We start from the raw sequence: 17,993 nt of genomic DNA on the forward strand, positions 1-17,993 counted from the left end.
ATGGCGGCGAGGCGAGCTTCTAACTCCGGTCACTCACTGTCATGCTATCAAGCTTTATTACAGCTAGTTTGAAAGTGTGTTTGCGTACAGTATTTTTTATAGTATATCATAATAATAATAACACTAGTAAATAAACTAACTGATTCTATTTTAGTATCTGTCCAGCAGCAATTTACAAAAGGTATAGCTACGTGTCTGTAGTTTTACATAATGATATTGTCAGATTGAGAAAATGTGACTCAACTATGAATTATTTTTCCTTACAACGCTAAACTTGAACCTTCATTGTAGTCAATTGTGCAGGTTTGTGGAGGACACATCCCCCCATCAAAAATGGTTTTTCGCGCCATCCAGTTTAAATCCCATATTTGTCCAATCATTGCAGCGCCACCATAAGATGTGACATACGACCATGATGCCATGAGAACTCTTGGAAACAACCAATAATAAAGCGAGTTTTGCGTTGTGCCCCGCATTTAAATTTAAATGTTTGCTTTCAACCAATCAAATGCCGAGAAGGCGGAGCATTGCGGCAAGTTTGTGCGGTCCGACAGTCACTGACAAAACACTGTGAAGAAGTTTGGATCTGCACTCATCGCAACTTGTTTGGCTGAATATAGGTGAGTAAACGGAGAATGTCTCTCCACAGAAATTTCATGTTTTATATTTGTCTTAAAAAAATGTTATGTAAGGCTTCTAAGGTAGTCATACACTCGCATGCTTAATCGACTTGGTGGCTATTCTATATTTCAACAAAATTCACAATTTGCGATGCTAGCTTTTGGGGCTGGCGAGCTAGCTTACATTAGCTAGCTTACACGCAGTTGGATATCTAGTTTGCTTACAAGAAACCATTACCTTTTATCTAATTTTGGTTGTGCAATAGGCATTTGCACTACTATAACTCATGTGATCGAAAGCAGTCAAGTGTGATAGTATTCCTGTTTAATTTGAGATGTTTTATACTACTTGACTGTACTTTAATCAGCTTTTACAGAAAACTACTTAGCATAGAGCTAGCATGATACTACGCACGATGCAGTCCAGACTCCATTCTCAGTTAGCTTAGCTTGCAAGCTAACAGCCATTTTTGTCCAAATGATTTGAGTTATGTTTAAGTATTTCAAACGTATTTTCTTTACCGTCAAGGCACAGCATAACACTCTTTATAATATTGATGTAAGTTGTTTACTGAATTTGTGTTACGGGTGAAAAGTTGGCACGGGAGTGTGTTTAGGCGGGAAACAAGATGGAGGCAAGCTCATTGTCTGGTATGTCTACGGAGAAGCAGGAACTTGATCGGATTAGGGCGGTTTAGCGTCCTCGGCTGTAGGGAGTGCCGAACAGATGGCTACATGGCTTTGACTTCGTTAACTTCGAATCGATGAATTTGACTTGACCGCCTAACTGTAACTTAACGTAACTTTTTTTTTGTCCGTTGGTTTCCAGACCAAAGCAGCCATGCCGGGTAAAGATCCTAACAAGCCCAGAGGAAAGACCTCCTCTTATGCCTTCTTCGTGCAGACATGCCGCGAGGAGCACAAGAAAAAGCACCCGGGAACTTCCGTGAACTTCTCAGAGTTCTCCAAGAAGTGCAGCGAGAGATGGAAGGTGAGAGGCACGCAGGGTTTTTTTCCCCTGAGGCCGATCTGAGGGGTTAAGAGCGGGGGAGGTGGGGGGGGGGACGGGGGGGGGACGGAGGACTGGTTTACAACAACAGCTGAGGCAGGTCAGGGAAGCGGGTGGGGGCGGGGCCACATGGGTTATTGTACAACAGAACTGGTTGGCGTTTTGGATCTGACCTGCTTTGATGGATTAAATTGATAAAATGCATTATGGGGTGGGAATGAAAATAAGCACTCATTTTGTAATTGGTATGAACTGATGCACATGAGTTTGTATACAATTATAGTCATTAACTGAGTCCCTTTCTGTAGACCATGTCAGCCAAGGAGAAGGTGAAGTTTGAGGACTTGGCCAAGGGTGACAAAGTCCGTTTCGACAGGGAGATGAAGGGCTATGTGCCTCCTAAAGGAACCAAAGTAGGCAAAAGAAAGAAGGACCCCAACGCCCCCAAGAGGCCACCGTAAGTACTGCACCTCACACCACACTGCCCTCCAGTGGCCCAGTACGGGACTCCAGTTCCAGTCACCTTTATGATAAGAAATGCCCTTCCAAGGGCCTGGAAAGATAAAAACATTTTCTTAGTCCGGCATGTCTTAACCCCCCCCTCCCCCTCCAGATCTGCCTTTTTCGTGTTCTGCTCTGACCACCGTGCCAGGATCAAGGGGGAGCACCCTGGCATTTCTATAGGAGACATCGCAAAGAAGCTGGGTGAGCTGTGGTCCAAACAGACACCCAAGGACAAGGTGCCCTACGAGGCCAAGGCTGGCAAGCTCAAGGAGAAATATGAGAAGGTACGAGGCTGGCGTCTTTGGATGTTGTAGACCATCACTGTGTGTCACACACACACTAATATATTAACGATGCCTCACATCTGTTTCAGGATGTGGCGGCGTACCGTGCGAAGAGTGGCGCCGGCGGCGGCAAGAGTGACGCAGGGAAGAAGAGCGGACCCGGCCGGCCAACTAAGAAGGTGGAGCCTATGGACGATGACGATGATGACGACGATGAGGAGGAAGATGAGGATGATGATGACGATGATGATGAGGATGATGACTAGACAGCCTGGGAACTGAAGCATTTTACAAAACAATGTGAACCCGGGGTGCAATGTCGGTAGCATGTCTAAATCCACATTCTTGTCCATGTGTGGGTGTTGAGGCCTTGGTATCGACATGCTAACACGTTTATTGCAAGTGGATAGATGGTGTGGCCCGCTGTGTTGCAGACACGCATACACACACTGAGGTCTTGTGCTGTTTTGTAAATTTTATTGGCTGTTTTTCCCCCTCAAAGCACTGCTTATTTTGTCTTGATTAGTGGTGGTGTTTGTGTTCAACTCCCTATATCGTTTCCACTGCCATTTTACAAATACAAGGAACAACCAGTAGTTAAAACGTTTTTGAAACCATTTTTAACGTGGAGCTTTAAAACTGTTTCAGTGTAGAATGATTTATTTTTTCCGTTTTTTTTTTATAATAAAATTTTGTATATTATGATTAAAATGTCTGTTTTGCTGACTTTCACTCACTCTTCATTGGTTGGATACTAGTTTGAAGTGCTGCAAGTGTAATGCAAATCATTTATGTAGTAGCTTAATATACATGCTTTTACTTTATCTAACTTGAATAGATGTTGACCACAATTTGGGTCACCTGATACTGGCTTCATAAATGACTCATAGCGTTAGATTAATTAGCTGGAGATGGTTCTGTGTCTGGAGGAAGTATTGGGCCATCATGAGGACCTGTAACATCTGCTCAGAGTTTTGATTGGGCTTCTATTCAAGTCCGAAGGATCTCAGGTCAAATTAGTGGTTTTTGGACCCAACTAGTGCATACTACATTTAGTCATTTAGCAGACGGTCTTATCCAGTGACTTACAGTAAGTACAAAGGCACAAATGGAACATGGATGTATGTGGGGGGCTGTAAAGGGAAGGCCTAATAGTGGTTCTCAACCCTGGTCCTCAAGGACCCCCTGTCCTGCATGTTTTAGACGTTTCCCTGTTCCAACACACCTGATTTAAATGAATGGTCGTTAACAGGCTTTTGCATAACTAGATTACGACCCATTCATTTGAATCAGTTGTGTTGGAGCAGGGAAATGTATAAAACATGCAGGACAGGGGGTACTTGAGGACTAGGGTTGAGAACCACTGGTCTGAGACACCAATGCTTGAACCATGCTAGACAGCCTGATGAACTAGGACAAAGATCAATGTTCAATGCGGGATACCACATAAGAGAAACCAAATATACACACCTACTGAATATGTAGTGTGGGTGCCATGTTTCATCTTTTCCTCAGTAAAAGAGGGGGATGAGGTCTGTAGGTAAAAGTTTGTTATTTTTTTAAATTTTTATTACCATGGAGACCAGCTGGAGACCAGCACTGCTTGTTTGGATCTTTCACTCCGTCTCTCAGGTTCATAACTCTGCTCGTCGCCTCTTTACCCAGTAGAAACATATTTACAAAACATCACAAGAGGAAGATCCTCACGTATTCCTGTGAACAAAGGGATGTCCCTCTTTCACTGTCGTCATCTACATTTGACACAGTTTCTGTTTTATTTCACCATCATCAAATTATCATTCGTCAATCACAAGCATCATCACTATCACCACCACCACAATCCTCATCTTCAACCCACACATCCAGTGTGAAATGTGCACCTGGAAACAAATTAAAAATAAACTCTTCTTCCCTCCTCATATATAACAATCAACATCTCCCCCCCCAGTGTCAGGGACAGAGTCGGGTAAAGGAGTCAGGGGGGCCCAATGATAGGCTGCAGTCCCAGGCAGCTCTGTGACTGTTGAACATCACTCAGAAGACAGGAGTTCGACACCAGATTGGACAGGAGAGACGAAAGAGGAGGAGAGGAGACTCCATCGCCCGGGCTCCGTCCATGCTAGCAGTGTTCACTTCTGACTGACAATTCACTGATCAGTTCTCACATTGCATGACGATCACCGAATTAACCATTAAGAACATGATTGGATAAGTTAGAAGGAGAAAAACTAAACTAAAAACACATGAGCCCTGAGCAGAACCCCAGAGAACCACATGATGGAGAGAAGAGAATGTAAACATCACCTACACTGGGGCAGCGGCTGTGTGTGTGGCAAGTTTGATTGGGAAGAGACAGTTTTAGGTATGTACAGGGTCAGTAGCAGATGCAGCCAGACGAGGAGTGGGAGTGCCTGTAGAACATTCAAGAAGGTAGCTGCAGACTGAAGCCTTCAAGGAACTGCAGCCGTGGGCTTCTGCAGCTCTGCGAGTGTGTGTCTGCAGTAGCCTGTCTGCAGTCTGTCTCTGCAGCTGGGACAGTCTATCTTTGTGGTCTGGAGTCCTGCATTAAAGTGCTTACTGCAGTAGTAGAGCTGCATGCTGCAGATCTGCAGGCAGTAGTCATCTGGGTATGCAGTATTCTGGGTCCGCAGCACTGTGGGTCTGCAGGTCTAGACGGCTACGATGTTGTTCATCTCCCAGTGCTGGGTGGTCTTGCTTGTGTCACAGTCGGAGATGAACACCTTGTGGAGAACATCTGACCGATCCAGACACTGACCAGTGGGGACGTAGGTGAACCTGTGGAGGTCCTGGAGGGAGGGGTGAGGAGGAGAGAGGGGGAGGGGGAGAGAGGACAGGAGGAGAGAGGGGGAGGAGAGAGGACAGGAAGAGATAGGACAGGAAGAGATAGGACAGGAGGAGAGAGGACAGGAGGAGAGAGGACAGGATGAGAGAGGACAGGAGGAGAGAGGACAGGATGAGAGAGGACAGGAGGAGAGAGGGGGAGGAGGAGAGAGGACAGGAAGAGATAGGACAGGATGAGAGAGGACAGGAGGAGAGAGGACAGGATGAGAGAGGACAGGAGGAGAGAGGACAGGAAGAGAGAGGACAGGATGAGAGAGGACAGGAGGAGAGAGGGGGAGGGGGAGAGAGAACAGGATGAGAGAGCACAGGAGGAGAGAGGACAGGAGGAGAGAGGGGGAGACAGGGGGAACAGGAGATGGGAGAAACCACATCAGGCTATATCCTCTCAACGACACAAGTACCTCTCTGGGACTGAATGGTGATGCGGGCTCAACTCTGCAGTATATGAAGTCAGGGGTCAACATACCTTAAAATATCTCCACTCTGTGTATTCGTTCATATTGCAGTGTGTTACTATGACAGCAGAGCTGCCAGGGCCTCTGGTCATACACTGGTCATACTGCATCAGCTGGTTAGCTTCATTGATCCTAAACAACTGTTATATATAAAACGCACACACACACACAACAATTATGCAAGCACCACTACTCCACCAATCCTCTGTGTGTATGTGCATCTCCATATCTGTGTGTGTCTGTATGTCGGTGTGCATAAGTTTGTGTGTCCCCGTAAGTGTGGATGTGCCTAGCGGTGTGTGTGTGTGTGTTACCTGGTTCCCCCCCATCCTGTGGCAGGGTCCTATCTCAACATTGCCTCCATTGGTGTGTCCCATACTGTCTATACAGTAGCTGGTCTCATAGCCACGGATCTACAACCACAACATGAGCAGGAGTTAGACGGGGGAAGGGGGCAGGATTGGGCTGATACTTCTGCATGGATATGCTGCTCTGTCCGTGACAGAGCAGCATATCCAGTCGCTGTAACACTGATGTCATATATAACAGCTTCCTCCCTGCCTACCTTCAGTCAGTCACAGATAGACTGGCAGACTGATCGTCTCTCTCTGTCTCTCTCTGTCTCTCTCTGTCTGTCTGTCTCTGTCTGTCTCTCTGTCTGTCTCTCCGTCTGTCTCTCCGTCTGTCTCTCCGTCTGTCTCTCCGTCTGTCTCTCCGTCTGTCTCTCCGTCTGTCTCTCCGTCTGTCTCTCTGTCAGACAGACGTACCTCTCCCCACTCCACGTTCTTCGGGGGCAGGGGGTAGTGTTGAGGAATGTCGTAGGCAATCTCCTCCATGAACCACTTGAAGCTCTTGCATCGATGCTCCTCCCTGAACTTCCTCAGCTCGCTGATGTCACCGTAGGCCAGCGTCAGGGTCTCTGGGCGGCTGGCGTAGAAGTAGTCCTTGTACTCGTCCCACCACACCTCCACCACACGCACGTAGTTCTGGGAGTGCGCACACACAGTGTGAGTGTCACCACACACACACCTATCTCATTCGTGTTCATAGGGTTAGGGTTACATGCGTGTGCACATGCGTGCGCACATTCCTGCACACAGCAGCACTCCAGTATCTGGGGTTCAGACTGACCTTGAGGGTGGGGGACGAGCCCACGTGTGCTGGTGGGGGGTTGCCTTGCCAACCCTGCAGGCGGTATATGTGTCCGACACGAGAGCAGGGCACGAAGAGCAGCTTGCCTCCACACTGCCAAATCTACACACACACACACACACCTTATTCCACGAGTGTAAGAGCGTTTGTCTTTATATGCGTTTGTGTGTGTGTGTGTGTGTGTGTGTGTGTGTGCGAGTGTGTGAGAGTGAGAGAGTGCGAGAGTGGGAGGGTGGGAGAGTGAGAGAGAGAGTGTGCATAAGTGTGTTTGTTTACCTTGTATGAGATCTCAAAGTTTTCTCCTCCCCAGATCTGTAGTCCAGGGTCGTAGAGGCCCAGCTCAAAGAAGAAGTCTCTTTCTATAGCAAACAGACCTCCGGCCATGGCAGGGGACCTGGCCACACGCACGTATATATACACACACACAGCAGTCAGACCAGGCCAAAAACTACAAATCCTATGATTCCACAGTGAGAACAGGAAGTAAGTGCACATTGACCAGAGAAGGTGAAGATAAATGATGGTGACAGGGTGAGACATGAATGAAGGAGGTGAACGTTGCCCCAGAGAGTCCTTTCACTTACCTACACTAACCCATATGTACTAACCTTCACTAGCTATTTCATATTTACTTATTGAAACTAGGCCAGGAGACTAGGTTAGCAGGCTAGGAAACTAGTTATCTAAGTAGCAGGGAGAAGAAACACTATCAAGTCTGATAGCTAGCTGTGGAACTATTCCCACTGTACTAGTTAGCTGTGTGAGAACCATGATCACAGTGGCAATTAGTTATCCAATCAACAAAACACATTCTAACAGGCCAGCCAATAAGATTGTAGTGACAAACATTGCAGCCAAAAAGACTACGGAAGAGCTGTTGGCAGAATCGTAAGTCTCACTAACATTCTCAATAGTTTCTTAGTAGCCAATCACATAGCAGAAGGTTGAGGTCAGAAGCCAATCACAGAGACGGTTAAGGTTAGAAGCCAATCACAGAGCAGGAGAGTGGAAGAGAAGTAGTACAGTAGGCCCGACACAGCAGCTGCCAGAAGTCATGTTAGAACCACCCAGCAAATATAACCAGCCAGTCAGTATAACCAACCAGCCAGTATAACCAGCCAACACACCCAGAACAGCTTCGGGGTATATATATATATATATATCATTACCGATAGGGCTCGGTTCTAGTGGCTCTGTTCTGTTTCTCCCTGCTGCCCAGAGGGACCCTTTTCCATAACATGCTCCAGTCCCAGGCCCCCCGGGCAAACCCATCCTCATCACCGCCCCCTTGGGGCTCGATCACATAGGTCTGGCCGTGGATGGAGTCTATCAGGGGCACAGTGGACACCGTTCTGGAGGGAGGGAAGGGGGGGGGGGGGGCACACACACACGCACACACACAAAGCATGCAAGCATGCCCGCATGCACAGACAAGTGTACACACACACAGACACACAGAGGAGGGATGGGAACAGAGGGGGGGAGGGTGTTAGCAACGTTCAGGCAGCAGTGTACCGGTAGGGCTGGGTCTTGTGCTGCATGGTGCTCTTCTCTTTGGAGCTGAGGGGGACCCGCTTCCAGAGCAGGCTCCAGTCCCACGCCCCCCGGGCCAGCCCGTCCTCATCACCCCCCTGCTGGGGCTCCAGAGTGTACTCACTACCGTCTATGTAGTCTATGAGAGGCACCGTGCACACCGTTCTACACACACACACGTCAACATGCCACACACAGGTAAACATACAACACACATGGATTAAGATCTCATACACACACTCGTGCACACACACACAGCAGAGTGGGTGGAGACACAATCGTTATTCTACAGTAGAGTGTACCGATGTTCCAAGTTTTGCTCAGCTTGAAAATAGGAGTGAGCAAGCAGGGTCCGTCCCTAAACCAAAACATGTCCCTATTCTTCTCATGTAATCGTGTCAAGGACTGAACAGTGTTCATACTAGACAGTGCTGTTCCCCAGCTCCTGCAGGGTGCTCAGCACTACAATAGTCTGTTATCGATAGTCGAAATGATTGACAAAGTGTCTGCTAGCTGTAGCTCTGCAATAACAGAAGCTAACACAGATGTATGTAGTCTTTGATACCTGTCCAGGGAGATGGGGGCCACCAAGGGGGCATACCAGTTCACCCCCACCTCACAGTGGGCATCGAGGTAGATCAGCACCTGGAGGCGAAACACACACACACACACAGAGATCCTGATTACCACAACAGAGACTTTGTATGTGTGTGTGTAGGTATGCTGGTTCTTGTGTAGGTGTGGAGAATGTGCGTACTAGTGTTGGGGTGCTATCTGTCTAGGTGTGTGTGTGTACTAGTGTTGGGGTGCTACCTGTCTAGGTGTGTGTGTGTACTAGTGTTGGGGTGCTATCTGTCTAGGTGTGTGTGTGTACTAGTGTTGGGGTGCTACCTGTCTAGGTGTGTGTGTGTACTAGTGTTGGGGTGCTACCTGTCTAGGTGTGTGTGTGTACTAGTGTTGGGGTGCTACCTGTCTAGGTGTGTGTGTGTACTAGTGTTGGGGTGCTACCTGTCTAGGTGTGTGTGTGTACTAGTGTTGGGGTGCTATCTGTCTAGGTGTGTGTGTGTACTAGTGTTGGGGTGCTACCTGTCTAGGTGTGTGTGTGTACTAGTGTTGGGGTGCTACCTGTCTAGGTGTGTGTGTGTACTAGTGTTGGGGTGCTATCTGTCTAGGTGTGTGTGTGTACTAGTGTTGGGGTGCTACCTGTCTAGGTGTGTGTGTACTAGTGTTGGGGTGCTACCTGTCTAGGTGTGTGTGTGTACTAGTGTTGGGGTGCTACCTGTCTAGGTGTGTGTGTGTACTAGTGTTGGGGTGCTACCTGTCTAGGTGTGTGTGTGTACTAGTGTTGGGGTGCTACCTGTCTAGGTGTGTGTACTAGTGTTGGGGTGCTACCTGTCCCAGAGTGGCCACACGGGCCCCGATGCTCCTGGCCTGGATCAGCCCCTCCCTCTTCTCATTCCTGTGAAGCTTCACCAGACCGTTCCACTGCTTGATGTAGTCCTCCAGACGCTCCTTCAGGTGGGCTGGGGGGGTTGAGAAGGAGAAGGAGTGAGTCTCAGTGGGAGAGACAGTGTGTGTTTGTGTGTGTGTGTGTGTGTGTTGGAGTGAATGCGTGAGACAGCAAGAGAGTGCGTGTGAGAGTGTAACTGAGTGAGTGACTGTACATGTGTAAGATTGTGTGTGTGTGTTTGTGAGATTGTGTGTGTGTGTTTGTGAGATTGTGTGTGTGACAGAGAGAGCAAGTCCCTACCCTTGTTGCTGTAGTCGTCTATGAGGACGATCTCAGCCAGGTACCTGGGCGGCGTCCTCTTGATGACACTGTGGACAGTCCTCATCAGGGTGGACCAGCCCTCGTTGTGGAACACGATGATCACGCTGGACGTCAGCAGGTTCTCGTCATAGTTCCAGTATTTACACCTGACACCCACACACAGAGACACACGAGAGGGGGGGGCAAAGCTAGAACATTACAGACAGAAGACCATATTTCATCCTTGTCTCATACACACTTGGGGCTGTTGTTTCCAGACTTCAACAGTATGAGTGCGCTAGCCTCCATTTTGGCCCCCTGCTCCCAAGTCAGGTACATACCCAGCCCTACTTGGAGTGTGACATACTCTCTCTACAGAGAGAGAAACAGATCTAACAACAGACCTGATGCTGTGTATTAACCAGTCAAACAACCTTCATGCCTCGGGTCAGTCTGTCTGTCTGCCTGCCTGCCTGTATAATCACAACACACTCGCTGCTAATCACACAAGATGTGGTTAGACTGGCTTCTTTCTTCACTTCTGCCCCCTCCCGCTCTCCTCCTCTGCATACCGCTCTGACCTAGCTTCTAACCACAGGCTTTGTAAACAACAGCAGACAGGCTCTTAGCCGGAGCCTCATACACATTATAATACTGTTACAGTGACACCTAGTGGTGTGAAGCAGGGCAGCTCCTTGACTCCTTGACGGTCCAGATCCTGATAGATAGACAGGCTGACAGACAGAAACAAGCTGACTGACAAATTATAATGATACGTGATGGCTACATTGTTAGCTTATCATTTAAACTGCATTGTAAACAGTAAACACACTGTCCTGTGTGTTTACTGTCCTGTCCACAGTGTAGGATACTGGCTATTTGGAGTCTCCGTCTTTCACACACACACACACACACACACACACACACACACACACACACACACACACACACACACACACACACACACACACACACACACACACACACACACACACACACACACACAGTATCCCATACTTCCTGCTTGTTCAGAGAGGAGCATTAACAAAGGTGTTCTTTGTCAACCACACATTGGCTCAGGGCCAAATGAAAGGCACTCTAAAACTCACACACCGGTACACTTTTGTTCGTTGTTTCTATACGCGTGTATGTGTGTGTACTGCCATTCTCTCCTTCCTCAAACCAGGCCTGAAAGAAAACAAGCATCTTTGCAGACCGCAGCTTCATTATCAGACCCACAGACACTAACCCAGGTACACACACACAGACACCAACACTAATCCAGGTACACACACACAGACACCAACACTAATCCAGGTACACACACACAGACACCAACACTAATCCAGGTACACACACACAGACACCAACACTAATCCAGGTACACACAGACACCAACACTAATCCAGGTACACACACACAGACACCAACACTAATCAAGGTACACACACACAGACACCAACACTAATCCAGGTACACACAGACACCAACACTAATCAAGGTACACACACACAGACACCAACACTAATCCAGGTACACACAGACACCAACACTAATCCAGGTACACACACACAGACACCAACACTAACCCAGGTACACACACACAGAACCGAATACAGGTTAACCTGGTAGTGGACACAGGCCCACACCCAGGCCCAGCATAGTAGGAACCGTAGGTTAACATGGAGGTACTTCCTTCCACAGCATGGTTGACAGCAGCGCCACACCGTCAAACACACGTCAGCAGGTGTGGGATAGGCAAGGCGTGTCCTCAGAGGGATTCATTTGTCTGGCCTTTGCTCCAAAGCCATACTAGCCACTACAGCATCACACCCTGTCAACAACCAAGGTGTTCCTGATTTGAGTCACCCACTGCCATTGCAAACCAGTGGTCCACTCCCCATGAGTGGCATCTCTGAGGCGCGCACATGTAGATGACCTGCAACTGGTTCAGGCCTGATCTCCACACTCAACCTGCCCTACAGGTGTTCTATCTACCAGCTTCAGATCTGCCGCACCAAACAGCTCTGGTGTCGGAGGGATGTACACCCAGGTCTACTTTTTTTGTGGGCCTTCTTCCCCCTTTGGAGGAGGGATACTTACTCGTCGTGCCGGATGTCGCTGATGGTCCTGTCCAGAGAGATCATGTCGCTAGCCACCATGTTGAAGCCAAATTCCTTGATGCTGTCCTGCACGGCCTCCTTGTACTCTGGGCCCAGGACGAAGGCCTTGGCCCCCTCTCCTGGCCCCCCGGGGACCCCCTGAGGCTCTGGTTCACGTGGCTCAAAGTTCCCCAGCGTGCCCTTCTTCAGCATGGGGGCCGAGTAGGCGTTGGTGTGGGGCTTGAAGGTCACGTACTGCTGCTGGATGACCTGGAGGTGGAGGAGGAGGTGTTACTGTTACATACAACTCATAATTGTTCATTCACACATGTAGTGTTTCTGCCTTTCACATGCGCCTTCACTGTACCCTCACCTGGTTCTGGTTCTTGTTCTGTTGAGGCTGGGCGTCATGTCGGTCAGCTCCGTTCTTATGTCTGATGGAGTCGAGGTCCACCTCCACCCCCTCCACGTGTGGCCAGGGCACCACCGGTCTGAACTGATCTCCATCCACTGCCTCTGCTTTGGGCAGAAGATTGGCGCCAACATTCCCCTCCTGGAGGGAAACACTGAAGTTAGACTGGTACACACACTCATATACTCTCATTTAGTGCCACATTCAAAATAATATAAGAATATGTTATAATAACATATGTTTAAGGACATAAGAACAAGTTATGAGAAGTTTAATTCCGTATTTTTCAAGCCGTTTGTACAAACTGCTAGTCTAGCTGCTGTAATACTTACTTGTATCTCTGCTTCCGGGTTTTACTGATTTCGCTAGCAATACTGTTGATACAGTTTTCTAATATGATGACATGAGTAGACATTCAGGGACTTATCTGATTAGCTAGTCTTGCAAGCAAACTAATTTAGCGGTATAATTCAATGGCTAATGCACCTATGTATGCATGTTAGTTATTAACTCGTTAGTAGGAATGGGTTTCAGCTTCACGCTAATGAATGGTCAGTTCAAATCGATCACAAACACTGCATCCAACTAAGACAGCTCGAGCTAGCCATATCCATGACAACGAAAGACGGGGTTAGCTAGTAATGTTAGTAATAGTAGTACTAGTTAACTGGTAGTTAAAGGGCTAATGTGATTCGTATCTCTGCTAGAAAACTTGACTAGTATGCTAATATTCCCTGCAGTTTAGCACTAGCTACTATTAGCTACTACTACTGGTGACCCTTACTGAGCTAGCTGACGTTTTCTAGCTAGACTCGGTGTACTGGTACTGTACTGTACAGTACTATTAGAGAGCTAACATTAACTTACCCGTTTTACAAAGGGGTTTTCGTCATTTGCTTTCGGTGAGAGGGACGACCAAAGTACCACCAGCCCCAGGAACGTCCCGATGACTATCAAACTACGAAGGATGAATCCTACTTTCAGCCTCATTGTTAAAACAAGACCAGTTAGCTACAAATATGCTAGCGAGCGAGCTAGCTGTCAACCAACCCCCTTGCTCCGTGGCACCCCTGCTCTCTCTCGGTAAAGTCCGTGTCTGTCGCCCCGGTTGTATCGTACGGCTCCCCTGATCGACCCCTCTCGACAGTTCTAGATCTGTGCCTAGCTAGTAGTAGCTTATTCCTCCCTGACCCTGTACCGCTCTGCCGCGTACTTATGTTTATTCAATTTATTTTTACAGGCACGCTAGTAAGTGCAACGCAAACTGACCCTCCCTTTCGCTTGAATGGGAGTGTATTACAGCTAAGCTGCTGCGATATGTTTGCCAAATACACACGGATGTTAGCTCAAACAACAGGACGTCGCAGGTGTATTTGATTAGCGGTGCAGTCAGATAAACCCATATATCTATGGATAACCCGCTGTATTATAGCTATATAGCTACAGTATATACTGTTTGTGTACTGTAGACATTGACCCCATTATCACAACCACTGACAAAGAAACCGACAGACATCCTTTGGATCTTGAATGTATGCAGCTGAAGACAGCATTGATTTAGGAAAGTGTAAGTGACGGACTAAATGTATGATTTATCTTGGAATTACATTTAGGAGTCAAATGATTTGAAATGATGATTTGTTATTTCATGGGTGGAGTAAAACTTTTAAAGTGTCAAAAAAGTAATGCTTCCTTTCCGCTATTTATGTATGCAAAGCACTGTAGCTTAGGTGTTTGTTGACTTTCGAGGGTGGTCCGGTTAGCTGAACTGACTTCTGTGCTATCTGCTCAATACATGATTAATTCTAAAATACGTGGTACAGTGATAGAGCGTGATGGTTTATGATATAAGCAGCCTGCAGGTCTACATAAAAAATGTCATGGGGAAGCCATCACACACTAACACTAGATGGTACAAAACATTAAATGTTTGTACATTATTATGTAATGTATATTATATAATTATACTATATGTGCACCCCAGACATGACTACTCTGCCTCCCTCTACCCTCAATGAGGCCAAGCAAGTGCACATGAACAACGCGTGTACGACAGAAGAAAAGATGAATGAACACAGCCTTCGTCACACTAACTAAATAAGAACAATTATGACAGATCGTCTCCTGTCGATATCTGTAGTAACGACAAGAAAGGACGCCATTTACTCAAAGCACCCAGTAGATGGCGCGTAAGATGGCAAGTTAACCCTTGTGTTATCTTCGGGTCATTCTGACCCATCAGTCATTGTGACCCACCGTCGTATTGCGACAAATTTACCTCATACAAAAACAAAGTGAAGCATTTTCTTTTAACTGTCGGGCTGTCTCAGACCCCCCACATTGGAATGGTTAAAAGAAAATTATTTGTATTTGTTTTTGTATTGGGTAAAATTGGGTAAACACAACGATGGTTCGTTATGAACCTTTGGGTCATGTGACCCGAAGGCAGCACGAGGGTTAAAATGCAGTTCATATTGAACTTTTTTTTTTGCATTGAAAAAAGATTTTTTCAACCTTTCAAAACTTTTTTTCAAACTTTCTATGGAAAAGTATTCGTAGGCCTACTTTGTTACTTCCCATCTCTGCATACAACAGATAGTGTATGTATTTGAATACAATAACACAAAAAAATTGTATGGTTTCTGGAAACATGATTGTATGATGGTAAAATACTTCATTCATCTCCATCTATCCTGCTCAGTCTTTTATTGAGCCTAACATGATCTTTATTTTAAAAAAAAGACGTTTCAACAGAACAGAATACGAAGCTGCTGTGCAAAGTTCATTAGTTCAAGTGTATTAGGTCATTACAACGACCATTTCAACCATAACTAAATCACCTTCAAACACGCTGAGATAAGTTACTTCCCTAAAAAGACCAAATAAATACATAAATAAACAGATCAAATAATAAATATATACATACATAAATAGTCATATAAAAAGATAACCCTTTATCCCTAGTTCCAGTAGGGGCAAGCCATGCTGTGGAGAGAGAGAAAGAGGGAGAGGTATAGAGAGATCTCTGATCAAGAACCAGTCTACAAGACCTCATTACCTTTTTACCTTTAACCCCTAGTGAAGCAGGATAGAACCTTCTAGAAGATTCTGAGTTCCTGAGCCAGGTACACCCTCCTAGCTGGCCTGCTCCTACTCTTCTGAGAACTACATATCCCAGCAGGATGCGGGACAGGTAGACAGTAAGTCAATGCAGCCTTCCTCCTTTACTTTAGATCAGACCCCAGGGGGAGGAGTCTAGGGCAGGACAGACAGACCTCCCCCTCCGTCTGTTAGCAGGCCTCTGATTGGCTGGACCATCCCTTAGAGGGTCCAGGGAGGCAGCTGGTTGGCTGTCCTAGGAAGTTGGCGGGTCCATGATGTTGAGTTTGTGGAGCACGGTGGTGTTGACTCTCTGGAACAGCCACTTCTGGGTCTGGGAGGAGGGGTCACAGGGCCTGAGGAAAATCCTCCTGTCTGCTGGAGAGCTGTCCATACAGCCACTGCTCACTCTATGGAACAGGGACAGGTCCTAGAAACACAGGAACAGAACAGGAGTGTGTGTGTGTGTGTACCTGTGTGAGAGTGTGTATGATGGTGTGAGCGGTTGTCTACCTGTGTGAGTGTGTGTATGCGTGTGTGTGTGTATACCTGTGTGAGCGTGTGTGTGTGTGTACCTGTCTGTAGCTCCAGTGCTGGTTGCCCTTCATGCCGTGGCAGTCATACAGAGTGACAGGGCTGGTCTGAGACACAGCGTCCAGACACAGCTTCCTGCTGTGGAGAGGGTCTCCTGGACGGATGTCCTCCCTCCAGCCAAATGTGAAGATCTGAGACAACACACACACAGTTGCCGACACATAAGGTGAGCAAAGGGTTAATGGCCAGGTAGTGTAATGTTCACTTGTGTCCAGGTGTCTTCAGGTATGTCCAGGTGTGTCAGGTTGGGTCCTACCTGCTCGTGGGCCCAGGTGCGCTCCTCCCCCTCCTTCAGACAGGTGTCCAGTCTCACCTCTGCTCCTGTAGAGCCATGCTTAGCGTCTACACACAGGCCTGATGCTGCACTACGTATCTACACACAGACAGAGGGGTCAGGAATGAGAGGTGTGTGTAGGATATGTGTAGAATGTGTACTGCCCCCCTCTCTGACCATTTTCACAGAAACGTCCACGTCTACTAGAGAAGATGACTGTGTGTGAGAGTGTCTGTGAGAGAGCGGGTGACTGTATGTGTGAGTATGTGAGCATGTGTGTGTGGGAGTGAGTTTCTGAGAGAGAGTGTGTGTGTGTGAAGGAGTGTGTGAGTGTGTGTGTTAGAGAGTATGTGTGTGTGTGTACCTCTCCCCAGGCAGCAGCAGCTGGTTCTACAGGGGGGTAGTACCGAGGCAGGTCCCAGGCCACCGTGTTCATGTACCACCTAAAGCCCTTACAGCCAAGCTGCTTCCTCCTGGCCTTCTGATTGGTCAGATCCCCAGTGGAGAGGTGGCGGTACTCGGGCCGCCGCTGGTAGATGAACTCTGTGTACTCGTCCATCCACGTCTCCGCTACACGCTTCAGGTTCTGGAAGGAGAGGGGGAGGAGAGAGAGAGAGGGAGGAGAGAGAGGGAGGAGAGAGAGAGAGGGAGGAGAGAGAGAAGGAGGAGAGAGAGGGAGGAGAGAGAGAGAGGGAGGAGAGAGAGAAGGAGGAGAGAGAGGGAGGAGAGAGAGAGAGGGAGGAGAGAGAGGGGGGAGAGAGGGAGGAGAGAGGGAGGAGAGAGGGAGGAGAGAGAGAGGGAGGAGAGAGGGAGGAGAGAGAGGGAGGGAGGAGAGAGAGGGAGGAGAGAGAGAGGGAGGAAAGAGAGAGGGAGGAGAGAGAGAGAGGGAGGAGAGAGAGAGAGGGGTGAAAAGAGGGAGAGTGAGGAGAGAGGGAAAAGAGGGAGACGGTTAAATACAACTTAATGAGTCAATAGTTAGTTGGTTGGTTAGTTAGTAGTTGTGTTAGGTAAGTGAGCTCACTCTGGCCAGGCTGGTTCCTGTTGGGACCTTATATGGAACGTACTTCCTGTAGATGTGTCCCACTCTGGAGCAGGGGACATCGTACATGCTGCCTCCGCACATCCAGACCTGGAGGCACACACACACATGCAGGCGCACACACATACATGAGTTACTTTCAGACATGGTATGTGTGTATGTGTTCATGCCTTCACACCCCTCAGACTCAGCGCCACAGGGTGCCAATCTGAAAGGCTGAAGGGGAGGAGAGAAGAAAGAAGGAAAGAAAGAGAGAGAGAAAAGGGAATATAGAGAAAAAGAAAGGCTATTTTCAGAAGCACTG

General features: G+C 47.7%; 3 protein-coding genes across 5 annotated transcripts in view; 1 reads left to right on the top strand and 2 right to left on the bottom strand.

The window, feature by feature from the left end:
• Positions 1-485: 485 nt before the first annotated feature.
• hmgb2a (high mobility group box 2a) lies at positions 486-3,149 on the top strand. The gene is made up of 5 exons (XM_062477864.1): positions 486-620; positions 1,450-1,611; positions 1,938-2,086; positions 2,243-2,417; positions 2,507-3,149. The coding sequence occupies exons 2-5, from the start codon at positions 1,462-1,464 to the stop codon at positions 2,681-2,683; spliced, it is 651 nt and encodes a 216-aa protein (XP_062333848.1). The 5' UTR covers positions 486-620; positions 1,450-1,461; the 3' UTR covers positions 2,684-3,149.
• An 832-nt stretch (positions 3,150-3,981) lies between these two features.
• On the bottom strand, positions 3,982-14,011 carry galnt7 (UDP-N-acetyl-alpha-D-galactosamine: polypeptide N-acetylgalactosaminyltransferase 7). Of its 2 annotated transcripts, none has more exons than XM_062477975.1 (13): positions 13,551-14,011; positions 12,645-12,824; positions 12,273-12,541; positions 10,170-10,336; positions 9,812-9,942; positions 8,985-9,064; positions 8,402-8,584; positions 7,163-7,280; positions 6,866-6,988; positions 6,502-6,720; positions 6,049-6,147; positions 5,746-5,874; positions 3,982-5,224 (listed from the first exon to the last, which is right to left on the bottom strand). In XM_062477975.1, the coding sequence occupies exons 1-13, from the start codon at positions 13,671-13,673 to the stop codon at positions 5,087-5,089; spliced, it is 1,959 nt and encodes a 652-aa protein (XP_062333959.1). In that variant the 5' UTR covers positions 13,674-14,011; the 3' UTR covers positions 3,982-5,086. The 2 variants fall into 2 exon arrangements, with proteins under 2 accessions (XP_062333959.1, XP_062333958.1); XM_062477974.1 differs by lacking the exon at positions 8,402-8,584 and adding an exon at positions 8,056-8,238 and having other exon boundaries at positions 13,551-14,009.
• Positions 14,012-15,361: 1,350 nt separating this feature from the next.
• galntl6 (polypeptide N-acetylgalactosaminyltransferase like 6) overlaps positions 15,362-17,993 on the bottom strand; it is a 50,779-nt gene continuing 48,147 nt past the window's right edge. For both annotated transcript variants that reach the window (XM_062477916.1, XM_062477917.1), the window contains exons 9-13: positions 17,672-17,779; positions 17,015-17,236; positions 16,633-16,749; positions 16,358-16,507; positions 15,362-16,212 (exon numbers count right to left, since the gene is read on the bottom strand). In XM_062477916.1, coding sequence (XP_062333900.1) covers positions 16,039-16,212; positions 16,358-16,507; positions 16,633-16,749; positions 17,015-17,236; positions 17,672-17,779 — 771 coding nt within the window. In that variant the 3' untranslated portion in view covers positions 15,362-16,038. The remainder of the gene's footprint in view (positions 16,213-16,357; positions 16,508-16,632; positions 16,750-17,014; positions 17,237-17,671; positions 17,780-17,993) is intronic.

The sequence above is a fragment of the Osmerus eperlanus genome, chromosome 14 (assembly GCF_963692335.1).
Source record: "Osmerus eperlanus chromosome 14, fOsmEpe2.1, whole genome shotgun sequence".
NCBI classification, from domain to species: Eukaryota; Metazoa; Chordata; class Actinopteri; order Osmeriformes; family Osmeridae; genus Osmerus; species Osmerus eperlanus.

Coding starts and splice junctions, on each gene's coding strand:
- hmgb2a (XM_062477864.1), top strand. CDS start 1,462: ATGCCGGGTAAAGATCCTAACAAGCCCAGAGGAAAGACCTCCTCTTAT. Junction 1,612..1,937: donor AGTGCAGCGAGAGATGGAAG/GTGAGAGGCACG, acceptor CCCTTTCTGTAG/ACCATGTCAGCCAAGGAGAA. Junction 2,087..2,242: donor AACGCCCCCAAGAGGCCACC/GTAAGTACTGCA, acceptor CTCCCCCTCCAG/ATCTGCCTTTTTCGTGTTCT.
- galnt7 (XM_062477975.1), bottom strand. CDS start 13,673: ATGAGGCTGAAAGTAGGATTCATCCTTCGTAGTTTGATAGTCATCGGG. Junction 12,542..12,644: donor AGAACAAGAACCAGAACCAG/GTGAGGGTACAG, acceptor CTCCACCTCCAG/GTCATCCAGCAGCAGTACGT. Junction 10,337..12,272: donor AGCGACATCCGGCACGACGA/GTAAGTATCCCT, acceptor TGTGGGTGTCAG/GTGTAAATACTGGAACTATG.